The sequence below is a fragment of the Erythrolamprus reginae genome, chromosome 5 (genome assembly GCF_031021105.1).
Source record: "Erythrolamprus reginae isolate rEryReg1 chromosome 5, rEryReg1.hap1, whole genome shotgun sequence".
Classification (NCBI taxonomy): Eukaryota; Metazoa; Chordata; class Lepidosauria; order Squamata; family Dipsadidae; genus Erythrolamprus; species Erythrolamprus reginae.
In genome coordinates this window covers 22,749,216-22,762,741 of record NC_091954.1, presented here as the reverse complement: position 1 = coordinate 22,762,741, position 13,526 = coordinate 22,749,216, and the positions used below count along the sequence as shown (strand labels likewise).

The 13,526-nt window shown below is 42.6% G+C and overlaps 1 protein-coding gene across 3 annotated transcripts in view; it reads left to right on the top strand.

The window, feature by feature from the left end:
• The window catches only part of PALD1 (phosphatase domain containing paladin 1), a 185,089-nt gene that overhangs the window by 109,082 nt on the left and 62,481 nt on the right, over nt 1–13,526 (top strand). For all 3 annotated transcript variants that reach the window (XM_070752215.1, XM_070752214.1, XM_070752216.1), the window contains exons 13-17: nt 357–473; nt 1,785–1,964; nt 5,368–5,565; nt 8,018–8,158; nt 10,474–10,545. In XM_070752215.1, coding sequence (XP_070608316.1) covers nt 357–473; nt 1,785–1,964; nt 5,368–5,565; nt 8,018–8,158; nt 10,474–10,545 — 708 coding nt within the window. The remainder of the gene's footprint in view (nt 1–356; nt 474–1,784; nt 1,965–5,367; nt 5,566–8,017; nt 8,159–10,473; nt 10,546–13,526) is intronic.

Here is a 13,526-nt window from a genome sequence, read left to right as displayed (position 1 = left end):
GAGATAGTTTAGAGCTAGGACTGTTTGTTCCTCTCAGTTGCCTTGAAACTAATTTGTAAATGTTCTCTAACGTCAAGTTCTTAAGATTCTCCCCTGTATTTGTAAGGAAAGCAGGTTTTTTAAAAAAAATTAGCAAGGGTTCAGCAAACTTTACTCTTCCATGATTGTTTGTGGAGAACACAATAAGCTTGTGTAGCTCAAACAACAGCATTTTTTCTTTCTTTTTTCATTTAACCATAGCTATTACTATCCTTCCTTTGGAAAGATAGTAAGAATACTTGTTCATGATGGAAATAATAAGTATTTAGTTTATAGGTAAAATGAACAAAGGCTTCCTATGTTTATCACTGCTGTAGGTTGTGGATGAACGGTTTTCTCCAGATGTTCTTAGTACCGTCAAAGACATGAATGTGGCCAACTTCCGGAGGGTTCCTAAAATGCCTGTATATGGAATGGCTCAGCCCAACTCCAAGGTAAGTGTGGTTTTCACAAAGAGATTTTGTTGGGACCAGATCAATCCAAACCTGATTCCCAAACTGGAGTTTAAACAGAAGCTATACTAATGCTTCTACCTTTTCCAGTTTGGTACCTAATTGCAATTGGCCTACCTTCCACTTAAGAGTACTGCACGAGCCAGAAAGAGGGCTGAGAAAATATCTACAGACCAGCGGCAGGCAGCCACTTACCTCGCTACACAAAGGGTCCTTGGCAGCTGGCGTGCGCGGGCTCCTGACACATGTGCACACATGCGCAGCAAGCCATATTTCAGCTATTTTTGCTGATATTTTTGCTTCCGTGTATGCACATAAGCAAAAAATTGGTGATTTTCACCGGAAATCTGTCCGTTGTGCCATTCCTGGGCCATTTCCATAACCCGGACAGAGCCCCCCCCCGGACACTGCTATGGGACATTGCATGCCAAAGCAATTGGACACAAATAGACACACAGTTCCCCGCACCCCATGCCAACATTCTGCTAAACACCTAATTCCCAATGTCTTATATCTAACAATATCTACCCATGTAGCAGGGCTGTATTGCTATTGTCCTTCTCACCTTTCTCTTCTTCTCATCTTTCCTACTTACCTTCTCCTACTGGTATCTTATCATTTATCACTTCCCGTTTGTATCTTATGATTTATTATTGTGCCTTATGATTTATTATCTGTGACATACCTCTTCGTTTTTTGTATGTATACTGAGAACCTACGTATGTACAATGAGAACTTAGGCACCGGAGACAAATTCCTTGTGTGTCCAATCACACATGGCTAATAAAGAATTCTATTCTATTCTATTCTATTCTATTCTATTCCACTGCACTCTAAATAGAATCTAGCAGAAATAGTAATATATTGTAAAAAAAAATTCAATTTCATTGAAATTCTTTACTCTGATACTTCTTGAAAACAGTTGTGGAATTTTTTGAAAGTCATTTCCCCCACCGCCACTGACTTGGCCATTATCAGAATTCTCAGACCCATTGCCTGTCTCCACTTTGCCTCATACGCTTAAAGCCAAAGACAATTTTCAACGCCTGCCTGCTCATTTGTCTGCTCAGAGCTTCCTGTTCCACTAAGTTCACTCCTGAAGGCCTCTTATCAAAGCTGATCTGAAAGAAACAACTGCAGCGGAAGGGGTCTCTATATAGTTCCTTGATTTATTCATTTGATGTATTTGTAATAGCCTGAGGGATAGGAAGACAAGACTTATCATCTGCGGATCTTCGTAGATAATTTCTCTGGTTTTCCTTTTTAAGACATTGTGACTGTTCTTCTGTTTAGGCAATTGGGAATGTCTTGAACTACCTGACAGATGCAAAGAGGAAGCATTCTCACATCTTATGGATTAATCTCCGTGAAGATATAGTTCTAGAAGAGAATGAACAAACTTATTCTTTGCGGGATATTGGCAATTTGGAGCATCAGATAATGGTACCCGTAGCATCATCAGAACAACTAGAGGTGAGACCTTGATTAATAATAATAATAATTTATTGGATTTGTATGCCGGGGTGGCTAACAACAATGATAAAAACAGCATGTGACAATCCAATAATAAAACAACCAAAACCCCTTATTATAAAAGCAAACATACACACAGACATACCATGCATAACTTGTAATGGCCTAGAGGGAAGGAATATCTCAACTCCCCCATGCCTGGCAGTATAAATGAGTGTTGAGTAGTTACAAAAGACAGGGAGGGTGGGAGCAATTCTAATCTCCGGGGGGAGTTGGTTCCAGAGGGCCGCCGCCGCCACAGAGAAGGCTCTTCCCCTGGGGCCCGCCAAATGACATTGTTTAGTCGACGGGACCCGGAGAAGGCCAACTCTGTGGGACCTTATCGGTTGCTGGGATTCGTGCGGTAGCAAGCGGTTCCGGAGGTAGTCTGGTCCAAAGCCATGTAGGGCTTTTAAGGTCATGATCAACACTTTGAATTGTGACCAGAAACTGATTGGCAGCCAATGCAAGCCACGGAGTGTTGAGAAAACATGGGCGAATCTTGGAAGCCCCACAATGGCTCTCGCGGCTGCGTTCTGCACGATCTGAAGTTTACGAACACTTTTCAAAGGTAGCCCCATGTAGAGAGCGTTACAGTAATCGAACCTCGAGGTGATGAGGGCATGAGTGACTGTGAACAGTGACTCCTTGTCCAAATAGGGCCGCAACTGGTGCACCAGGCGAACCTGGGCAAAAACCCTCCTCGCCACAGCTGAAAGATGATGTTCCAATGTCAGCTGTGGATCGAGGAGGACGCCCAAGTTGCGAACCCTCTCTGAGGGGGTCAGTAGTTCCCCCCCCCCAGGGTAATGGACGGACAGATGGAATTATCCTTGGGAGGCAAGACCCACAGCCACTCCGTCTTGTCTGGGTTGAGTTTGAGTTTGTTGACACCCATCCAGGCCCCAACAGCCTCCAGGCACCAGCACATCCAAGTCCTCCACTACTGGGAGATTTCTTACTATCCGTAGAGGCCTGGATGGCATATCCAGTGAGAATGAATTCAGTGGTGTGCTGTGGAGATGGTACAGTGATGGAAAATGAGCTTTAGTAGGTAGGAGTGAGTCATGCTTTGTATTCTCCTCCTGAGTAATTTCCCATTTCTTTGCACTTACTCTCTTGCAAATAAAAGACAGAAGAGAAGTTTTACTGATTTTTCCTCTTCCACATTTTATAGTCTTAATGCATCAATTAGACGAGTTCCATACTTAAAGCAGATAAATGCACTTGTGATATTTATTTCTTGACATAGCCGTTTTTCTCATGTTCACATGAGCACATCTCTCATAACAACGTTTTACACCTAAAATGAACTGGAAAATGTTTTTGTATTTTTAGAATGATTGCAGGATATGTTCTTCCTGTAGAAGTTAGTTATTTGTGGCTAGTCCTCAACTTAACAAGCACAATGAGGACCAGAATTTCCGTAGCTGTTGTGCCCGATTTAATTACCTTTTTGCCATGGTTGTTAAGTGATCAAAATGTGTGCACTTGTGCATTGTAATTGTTAAGTGAATTAGGTGTTTGTTAAGCAAGTCTGGCTTTCAACCATTGACTTTGCTTGTCAGAAGCCAGCTGAGAAATGACATACAGTGATCAAATGACCCAGGGATGCTGACATGCCTGTTGCCAAGTGCACAAATTTTGATCACATGCCTGATGAATGCAGCAAGGGATGTAAGTGCAAGGGCCAGTAGTAAGTTACTTCTGTTGTCCATTCTGATGTCAGATGGTTGTTGAATGTATGGTTGTAAGTTGAGGATTACCTGTATTCAGTTTGCCCCCGCTGCAGTCCATTAGACCCTTGTTGATTCACAACAGAAAATAATTTATTTATTTATTATTAGATTAGATTTGTATGCCGCCCCCCTCCGTAGACTCGGGGCGGCTCACAACACAATAAAACAGTTCATGACAAATCTAATAATTTACAATTTAAAATATTTTAAAACCCCCATTATTAAGCAGACATACATACAGACATACCATACATAAATTGTATAGGCCCGGGGGAGATATCTCAATTCCCCCATGCCTGACGACAAAGGTGGGTTTTGAGGAGTTTATTAAAGGCAAGGAGGGTAGGGGCAGTTCTAATCTCTGGGGGGAGCTGGTTCCAGAGAGTCGGGGCCGCCACAGAGAAAGCTCTTCCCCTGGGGCCCGCCAACCGACATTGTTTAGTTGATGGGACCCGGAGAAGGCCCACTGTGTGGGACCTAATCGGTCGCTGGGATTCGTGCAGCAGAAGGCGGTCTCGGAGATATTCTGGTCCGATGCCATGAAGGGCTTTATAGGTCATAACCAACACTTTGAATTGTGACCGGAAATTGATCGGCAACCAATGCAGATTGCGGAGTGTTGGTGTAACATGGGCATACCTTGGGAAGCCCATGACTGCTCTCGCAGCTGCATTCTGCACGATCTGAAGTTTCCGAACACTTTTCAAAGGTAGCCCCATGTAGAGAGCGTTACAGTAGTCGAACTTCGAGGTGATGAGGGCATGAGTGACTGTGAGCAGTGACTCCCGGTCCAAATAGGGCCGCAACTGGTGCACCAGGCGAACCTGGGCAAACGAGCCAACTTTGCTACTGATGATAAAAGATTCATGGTAAAAGAAATGAAATGCATCACTCAGTAAAATCTCTGTAGAGATTCTCAGTCATCCAAGTCATGGTTGTCCTGAAGGTACTTTTTCAGGAGGCAACTAGACTTTCTTGATTTTTCTTTTGAAGATGTTTCACTTCTTGCCCAAGAAACGTCTTCAGCTCTGACAGGAAAGTGGGGAATGGATGTACAGTAGTCCCTCGCTATACCGCGCTTCACCTACTGCGGCTTCACTTCATCGCGGGTTTCTGAGGAAGTCGATCGGCAGATTTAAACAGCCCGCCGAACTCGATCGGCAGGTTTTTCAAAAAAAATAAAAAATCTAAAATTGTAAATACTGTATTTAAATACTGTATCTAAAATAAATACTGTGTGGGAAGGGTTTATAAACACTTAAAACAATGAAAACTTACCAAACAATTACAATATAAATACTTAAATAAGTACTATCAGTCGATAAATTCCCCATCGCGGATTTCACCTATCGCGGCCAGGTCTGGAACGTAACACCAGCGATAGGTGAGGGACTACTGTATTTATTCCTTACAAATAGCTGGTCATTTGCATCCTTTTAGAGAGTCATGGAAGCACTTGGAGGTTTATCTGTGACCTCAAGGTCACCTGAGTGGTGCTCCTGGTTCATGTACTCTGCACATTTTCCTCTGGAAATCCATTCCTATTCCCACACCATTGAGAGGGTGAACTGAAGATAGGACTGAAAGAGATGAATGACTCCCTTGTTTCTTTGACACTGCTTCAGAAACTGGAATCTGTCTTGAAGAACGATCTGTTGAAATCCCAGAAACGGATTGAGGTTTATTTGGAACAGGAGAAGCAAACGAAAATGTTGAAATCATGCTTAACCATGCAGGAGATATTTAACCAGCACAAAAGCAATTGCCAAGGGCTGGCCTACAAACGGATCCCAGTTCCAGATTTCTGTGGTCTGAAGGAGAAGGTAAGCGAGCCCTTTAAAAATGTCACTTCTGCTGCTTGGGGTAGGTGAAAAGCTGCACTTGGCAAATTCCCATGCATTATTTTAGTCTTTCTTGATATTGTTTGGGTGTACCTGTTTGTGTAAGAGAAAAGAGAGACAACGTTAGGTGTTCTGGTCCAACCATCGGAAAGCTTTCTCAGAAAGATAAACTCTACGCAAATGGGTAAATCATACAGATCACTTTTATTGTCTGGTATCTCCATATCATAGACATTATTGAGATGAAATTCCTCCAGAGTATATGGCCATAATCTGTCCCATTATACGTAGGTAAAAAGAGATTCATTCCTCCCATCTGCAGGCTTTGCATGGTAATTTGTTAAGACTTAAAAATGGCTGTTGGAGAACAAGGCACAATTAACCAGCTGCCTAGGCATCACTCACTGGCCAATAAGAATACACAGATGAGGTCACATGTCATGGACTACATTACCCAGAATGCAATCTGTCACTACATTCCCTTAGTGCAGGGGTAGCAAAGTTGGCTCTTCTATGACATGTGGACTTCAACTCCCAGAATTCCTGAGCTAGCATGATTGGCTCAGGAATTCTGGGAGTTGAAGTCCACAAGTCATAGAAGAGCCAACTTTGCCTACCCCTGCCCTAATGCAATCTCTTAAAGAAACAGCTCTTAATATGAGCTAAACATCCCTTTAGTCTATCAGCACATTAGGCATAAATACTATATAAATAAAATGAATTAATACTGCTGCTAGTGGTATAAGCACATTGCAGTCTTCTGTTGTTATTCAGTGCCTCAGAAAAAAGATAGGTCCTGCTTGTTTTATTTGAATATTGGTAATGTGTCCATTTTTATTTAACACTTGGGGACTTCTATCTCACTTCAGCAACTTCAGATCCAAATTTTGATTCTGACCCTTCAACTGGTGCTGCTTCATGTTTAAGTAACCCATCTTCATGAACATAAGTAGCTAGGAAGGTTTAAGAAAGTGGCCTAATTTGAAGAAAATTGAATGCCCTGCAATTGAGTAATCAGAGAAGCTTAATGTATGTGCAATCCATCTTTTATTATAATAGGCATTGATAATTGAGATAATTTTCTGTCCTATAAAAGTAAATTGAAGGGGCTGCTTTGACAGGATTAACAAACAATTGCTAATTGAAAATCCACCAAATTCTGTGTGATCTTATTATACACACATACTAATGATAATATTTCAGAATAAGAAATATTGTTTGAAATATAATACAAAATATTATAGTATATAGTATTATATATATGTCACATGTTTTTGCTGAATTTGAAAATTAAGGGAGACTAGGATAGATCTATTTTGGTCTTGTTCTGGCCTCATCAGCTAGCCATACCCTCACTAGGACTTGAACTTGCAGCCTTTGCCTTGTAAGGCAGAGAATTAACCTCTAGGCTACAGTATTCAATCCCTTCAGCTCTGTACCAGGGAAAGGCTACATGTTTTTTGTGTCGAATCACGAATAATATCTATAACATGTTTTCCCGAAAATACGACATACTCAGAAAGTAAGTCCTAGCTTGATTTTTACACATGAGCCCAATATAAACCCCACCTCCAAAATAAGGCCTAATTAATATTCCACCCACTCCAGGATGCACAGGTAAAAATTAAGCTAGTATAAGCTATACTACTTACTTTGGATAGTTGCAACCAGGCCTCGCACAGCTCAGCCCATTTCCTCTGCAGCCATTAAGGCTTTCCCAAAGGCCTTTGTAGCCGATAACAGCTGCTGAAGGCCTCTGACAGAGAAATTATGGCTGGGGCTGATGTGCACAAGTGAGGTGAGTCAGTGGATGACATTTCCCATCCCCCCAGAATAAGATCTTTTCCTTTGTTGGTGGCAAAACATATTTATTTTTGGGGAAACAAGGGAATAGATTGGGCTGCTTTCTATGGACCTTCGTTATTCTTTCATTTTTCACTGAAGACTCTCTCTCTCTCTCTCTCTCTCTGTGTGTGTGTGTGTGTGTGTGTGTGTGTGTGTGTGTGTGTGTAAGAAGTATTATTCTGAAATATTTCAGAATAGAAACAGACCCAAGAAGAAGGACAGATCATTATATTTCTTTATAAGCTATGCACATCATTTATACCTTAGGTCAAGTTTTAAAGAACATGTGCAGTCAATAAATAATTACAGGTATTCCTCAATTTTTCATCGTTACTGAGACCAGAAATATGATCACAAGTCAGTATAGCCATAAGTGAAGCATCCATATGACCAGAAGTAATTTTCTAATTTTTTTTCTCCATTGTCATTGAGTGGGCATTTTTTGTAGGAAAACTGGTAAAAAATAAGCAAACTCTTCTCAACTTTTGGAGGGTCCATTTCAGTGGTTCGGAAGTTTAAATTTGTTATTTTGCCATCTGAAAAACAAAAAGAGTAATTTTCTCATGACATCTTTGGTTTTTGCCCCTAGGACTTTGATCAGATGCTGGAAGCCATGAAGGGCGCGCTGGCTGAAGATTCCCACACAGCCTTTGTGTTCAACTGTCACAGTGGCAGAGGAAGGACTACAACAGCCATGGTTATTGCTGTCCTCATCCTTTGGCATTTCAATGTATGTGCTCCTTTGGAGAGGCATGGACTGAACAGTCTAGAGCAGGGGTGTCAAACTTGTTTTCATTGAAGGCCACATCAGGGATGTGTTTGACCTCAGGAGGTTGGATGAGTTGGCTAGCTCAGTGTCACCCGTGTTGAGGGCAGAGGGCCTTCCCAAGCTCTGTTTTCACTGGGAGAGGTTTCTTGGCTGGTCCTTTGCTGTTTCCAGGGTGGCCCCATGGGCTGCATCTGACCCACAGGCCTTGAATTTGACACCCCTGGTCTCAAATTATGTATAAAGTTATGTAGTTATGGAGTTATGTAGAAAGTGGGACCTCCTATCTTGAATGAAATCCTACTGCGAAGGTTATCGGATCCCATGTTATTTCAGAGCTGGGTCACGGGTTTTAATCTTTCATGCTACTTTGGGAGCTGCATATCTAGAAGAGAAATAAATAAAATATAAAGGATGACATTAATTTGTCCAGATGTTGGCAGTCTTTGTGATCTCCCTCTTAGGAGCTATGTAGCAAGAACTTCCTAACCTTTCCAAATTCACATTTGTCTCTTCATCATCCATTTAAAAAAGCGTCTCTAAAAGAGACCTTATCTTTGTTCTGATTATATTGCTCCATGTTGAAATATGATGGCTTCCTTTTCTGGTTGAATTTTACTTTTAAAACAGGAGAATTATTTTTTTAAAAAACAAAATGGGTATGTGTACTCATGTTTAATTGTTTTTTGAACCATGATTTTAATATAAATATTTCAAGTTTGGCTAAATGAAGTCAGGGTTGTCCAGACATTTCCCAGGAAATTGAGCTCTGTGAAAACGTCCAGGGTGGTCTTCAATGAGAAATGAAAAAATAACAGAGGTCCATAGAAAATGGCTCGCTCAGTGCTGGCCGGGAGACAACTTCAACTGTTTTTTTCAGAATGAATGCTTGCTTATTGTAGGATAAAAATATTTTGTCTATGATCATGACACAATTCTATCCTTAAAAATGTCAGAGCCAAGCCAAAGGGGTATTACGGCATAGCTAGTGGAATAGCTGGAATTTGGTCAACTTTGTCCTGTTGTTTCATCCTAACTCAGCAAATTGTGACTAATTTGTTAATGGTCTGGCAGTAAGTCAGTTTTGATCTCTAAGCTATAAGCTTGATTTATTTGGAAGTTGGGCAGCATGTTGAATTACACATAATCAGAAAAATTGGGGCTATGTTTCTATACTGAATTATTCCCATTCTTCCTGCCATTTATAAACTAAAACATCACCAGTCCTTTGGTGCACCATAACAGTACCCTTTCAGCCATGCCATTATTCTAAAAGTTGTTGTTGTCATCATCATATTCCTAATAATGACAATGACCTTAATGCACCAAGGCCATTATGATCAGGTTGGTGCAAGGGAAGAATTTGGACCCATCCTGGAACTAGGCCAAAAAAAGAGGGGGGGTAGAAGAAAGGATACAATGATACCTCGTCTTACGAACTTAATTGGTTCCGAGACGAGGTTTGTAAGATGAAAAGTTTGTAAGACGAAACAATGTTTCCCATAATAATCAATGGAAAAGCGATTAATGTGTGCAAGCCCAAAACTCACCCCTTTTGCCAGCCGAAGCACCTGTTTTGTGCTGCTGGGATTCCCCTGAGGCTCCCCTCCATGGGAAACCCCACCTCCGAACTTCCGTGTTTTTGTAATGTTGCAGGGGAATCCCAGCAGTGCTGAAAGGTTGTAGCAAATCAACAGAGAGAGTCTGAAAAGAAGTACCCAAAATTGCTGGTAATCCTGTTTTTAGTGCATTTCTTAAATTGTATATGCCAGCAGTGTCAAGCTGGATTTCTTTGAGGGACGTATCAGCACTGTAGTTCTCTTCCGTGGGCTGGGAGGGGGGGGGAGACAGGTTGGATGCCTCCTGCAGCATCCTGCAGGCCAAAACGAGGTGTGTGGGGCCTACATGCAGATCCCCCCACTTCCTATTTTGAGCCTGAAAGGCTTCCTGCAGCATTCTGCCAGCCAAAACAGGGCACTGGGGAGGCACGCACAACCCACCCGGATCTCTGTTCTGGCCAGCACAGTGTTGCAGGAGGCCGCCTAGGCCGAAAACGGCACAAGGGGGGCCTCATTTTGGTTGCCAGAGGCACCACAGACTGATCCTTTGATATTTCCAAGCTGACCCCACAGGCCAAATTTAAGCCGCTCTTGGGCCAGATCCAACCCACAGGCCCTGAGTTTGATACCTCTGGTATATGCCAACTTTTTAAAGGAGGAGCCACTGTTTTAGCTTTTTCATAGCTTTAAAATTGAGTCTAAGCCTGTCTTGTTGTGCAGGGAATCCCTGAGATCATGGAGGATGAGATTGTGAGCGTGCCGGATGCCAAGTACACAAAAGGAGAATTTGAGGTTAGTGTCTCCTAATGCATGCTTTGTATTTTCTTAATATAATGCTTTTCCAGCAGGGAACCTTCACATTCATAAATAAATGCATTGACTGAGTTTGAGTTTCATGTCAACCCTGCTGCTTGCGATTTATTCAATAAACTATATTTTAATTTGGCAGTGGGAGTGGGCATGAAAGAGAAGCCGTCTTGAACAGCTTTGAGCAAAAGAGCTGAACCTGAAATGTTATACTGACATGAGTTGTAAACTGGCTGTGTTCTGATAGGCCAAAATTAAAAATATTGTAAACAGTCTGACCAGTTTTTACATAATTTTTGCTATGTGTTTTTCCTAATGGCATTTTATAAATAGATTTGCACAATTCCTGTTTTAGGCAATTGTGGGTTTTTCACTAGTAATGGGCGAACCCAACGGTGTTCGGGTTTGGCAAGTTCGGATGAACTATATGCAAAATTCGGCCAAACCCGAACTTGAACCCGAACGGGGAATCCCTCCCACGAAGAGATTCTGGGGGCGGAGCTTTGACGTCACCGGCAGGTTGCTAAGGACGCCAAGGTGATCACTTCCTGGATTCCATGGAATCCAGGAAGTGATCACTGTGGCGTCCTTAGCAACCTGCCTGTGACGTCAAAGCTCCGCCCCCAGAATCTCTTCGTGGGAGGGATTCCCCAGCTCCTTCAAAGGAATGTCTTCACGTAAAAATAAACATTGTTATTTTTACGAAAAAGGACACCGCAGCGGCGCTGCAAGCAAAGGGCGGTCCTTTCACGTAAAAATAAACATATACATGGAATCCAGGAAGTGATCACATTGGCGTCCTTAGCAACCTGCCGGTGACGTCAAAGCTCCGAACACCGAACACAACCCCGAACCTTGCCCAAAGTCTGAAAAAAAATTGTGTTCGTGTTCGGCATACCGAACACCGCAAAATTCAGTACGGGCCCGAATTGTGCGGGTTAGGTTCACCCATCACTATTTCTCACATATCGAAATAGTGGCCACTTGCAAGAAAGAGGAAGGGAAAGGAAAGAGCTTTTAAATGATGAATAACATTAACATCACAACAAAAGGTGAACAGTTAGAGAGGTATGCAAGCAAAGCTAAGCAGTTAGCCAAACTAATATATCCTTTGCATTTTTTATGCATCCTAATGCTCAGAACAAGATAATGAACAAAATGTGCACAGACATGTCAAAGCCCAGTAGATAAATTATACTAATAGAATGGTAAATGTCTTTGTGTTGACACATTCAGAGCAACACTTTTGAATTATTTGTTTGAGAAGCAAAACTTTCCATAATCCAGGAAGACCCACATGCCTCTTAATGGCAACCTAACCCCACCAAAGATTCCTAATCTCTAATAATTAAATTGTGGCTTCCAGCTATCTTCCCTTTTGTACTTAACATTAACATTTGCATTTGAGCTGCCCAGGATAAATCTGACACAGCAGGGACACAGTTGATCTTAGCAACTTTACTAATCAGGCTGGAAAAACTTTGACAAGAAGCTAACACAGCCACTAACAAGATGTTGGTCCCATTCAGGACAGGACAGGACACTTGAAAACCTGCCTCTCAAAATGGTTGCAGCATGTTGTGATTGCACAATTAGCATCAACAGATCTCTGCTTCCTGCCTCTACAGTCATAGAATAGTTGGAGAAATACAATAGATCCCATTGAAACATGGATGTCCTCAATTGAAGTCCAACGTCTTGAAGGTGGCAGGTGTGGCACTTCAACCCAAGACCTGATTCTTTTGTGCATGCGTGCCATGTAAGTGTACATTGTGTATCTGCACAGAGGAGACACAAGTTCCAGGATCATGAGATGGCACCTGCCATCTCACAGGTTTTTCACACGGTTATCATGAAATGTGCTTCCTAAATGGATCTGACCGAACTATAGGTAGTGTTATGAGCTAGGTTTCCTGATAAAGCATAAAGCACTTTTATTTCAACCGCTGTGAATTATGTTCAGTCACAGCCGTAATAAGAGAAGTCTTCCACAGTTTTTCAGAAGAAGGCTGATAAGTACCCACGATTATTTCTCTTGACATGCTGCCAAAGACCTAATTGGCAAGGGGTTTTGCAAGGTCAAACAGGACACAGCCAGAATGGAGCTACTAGTTACACCAACCAGAATTAAACTAAGTTGTTTCCTGCAACGAGCAGATCCAGTTGCTCTTCTTTTATATCCTATGGGAGTGGGGCCAATCATCTCCAAGCTTTACTCCCAAGCAGTCCTTTTCTTCTGTAACTGTCCTTGCCTTCTGGCAGCTCTTGGCATTGCGAACAGGCCCCCCCCTGTTCCTCTGCCTCGCTAATATCAGGCTCTGGAGTCAACACAAAATTTCCAGATGGCCCGGACCCAGTGGTGGGTTGCTACCAGTACAGTAAAGGATAGCGCACTGGTAGTGATAATTGCACTGTGCATGCAGCTTCAAGTCTCTTGCGTATGCACATATATGCGTCTCAGCGTGTTTTTGCTTCTGTGCATGTGCAGGAAGCAAACTCTTGTGAAGGGACGTGCACTGCGTGAAATTTTGATGATTTTTTGCTTCTTGTGAGATTTTGGTTTCTGCACAAAAGCAAAAACATGCTGGGACGCATGCAGTGATAGGCAGCAGCTGGAACGGTCGGAAATACTGTTCCGCCAGTGGAAACGGAGCATGTAGGATCATTGTGTTGCTGCTGGGCGTGCACACGGTGTGCACGTGCAACTGGCGCGATTCCGGTAAAAAAGTATCAGTTTTTCTGCTACCGCGCATGCGCGTAAGCAAAAAATTGGCAATTTTTGGCCAAATCTCACTGCGGGAAGGACATCTGCACGAGATTTTGGCTGCTGCACATGCGCAGCAGCCGAATCTTGCTGCGGCACCTAGAGCAGCAGCTGGGACCAGCAACAGCATTGGCCTGCACAAACTCCAGCCACGTGGCTTTGTTTCTGCTCTCCCGTGCCGCAGGCAGATGCCTGCTCCCTG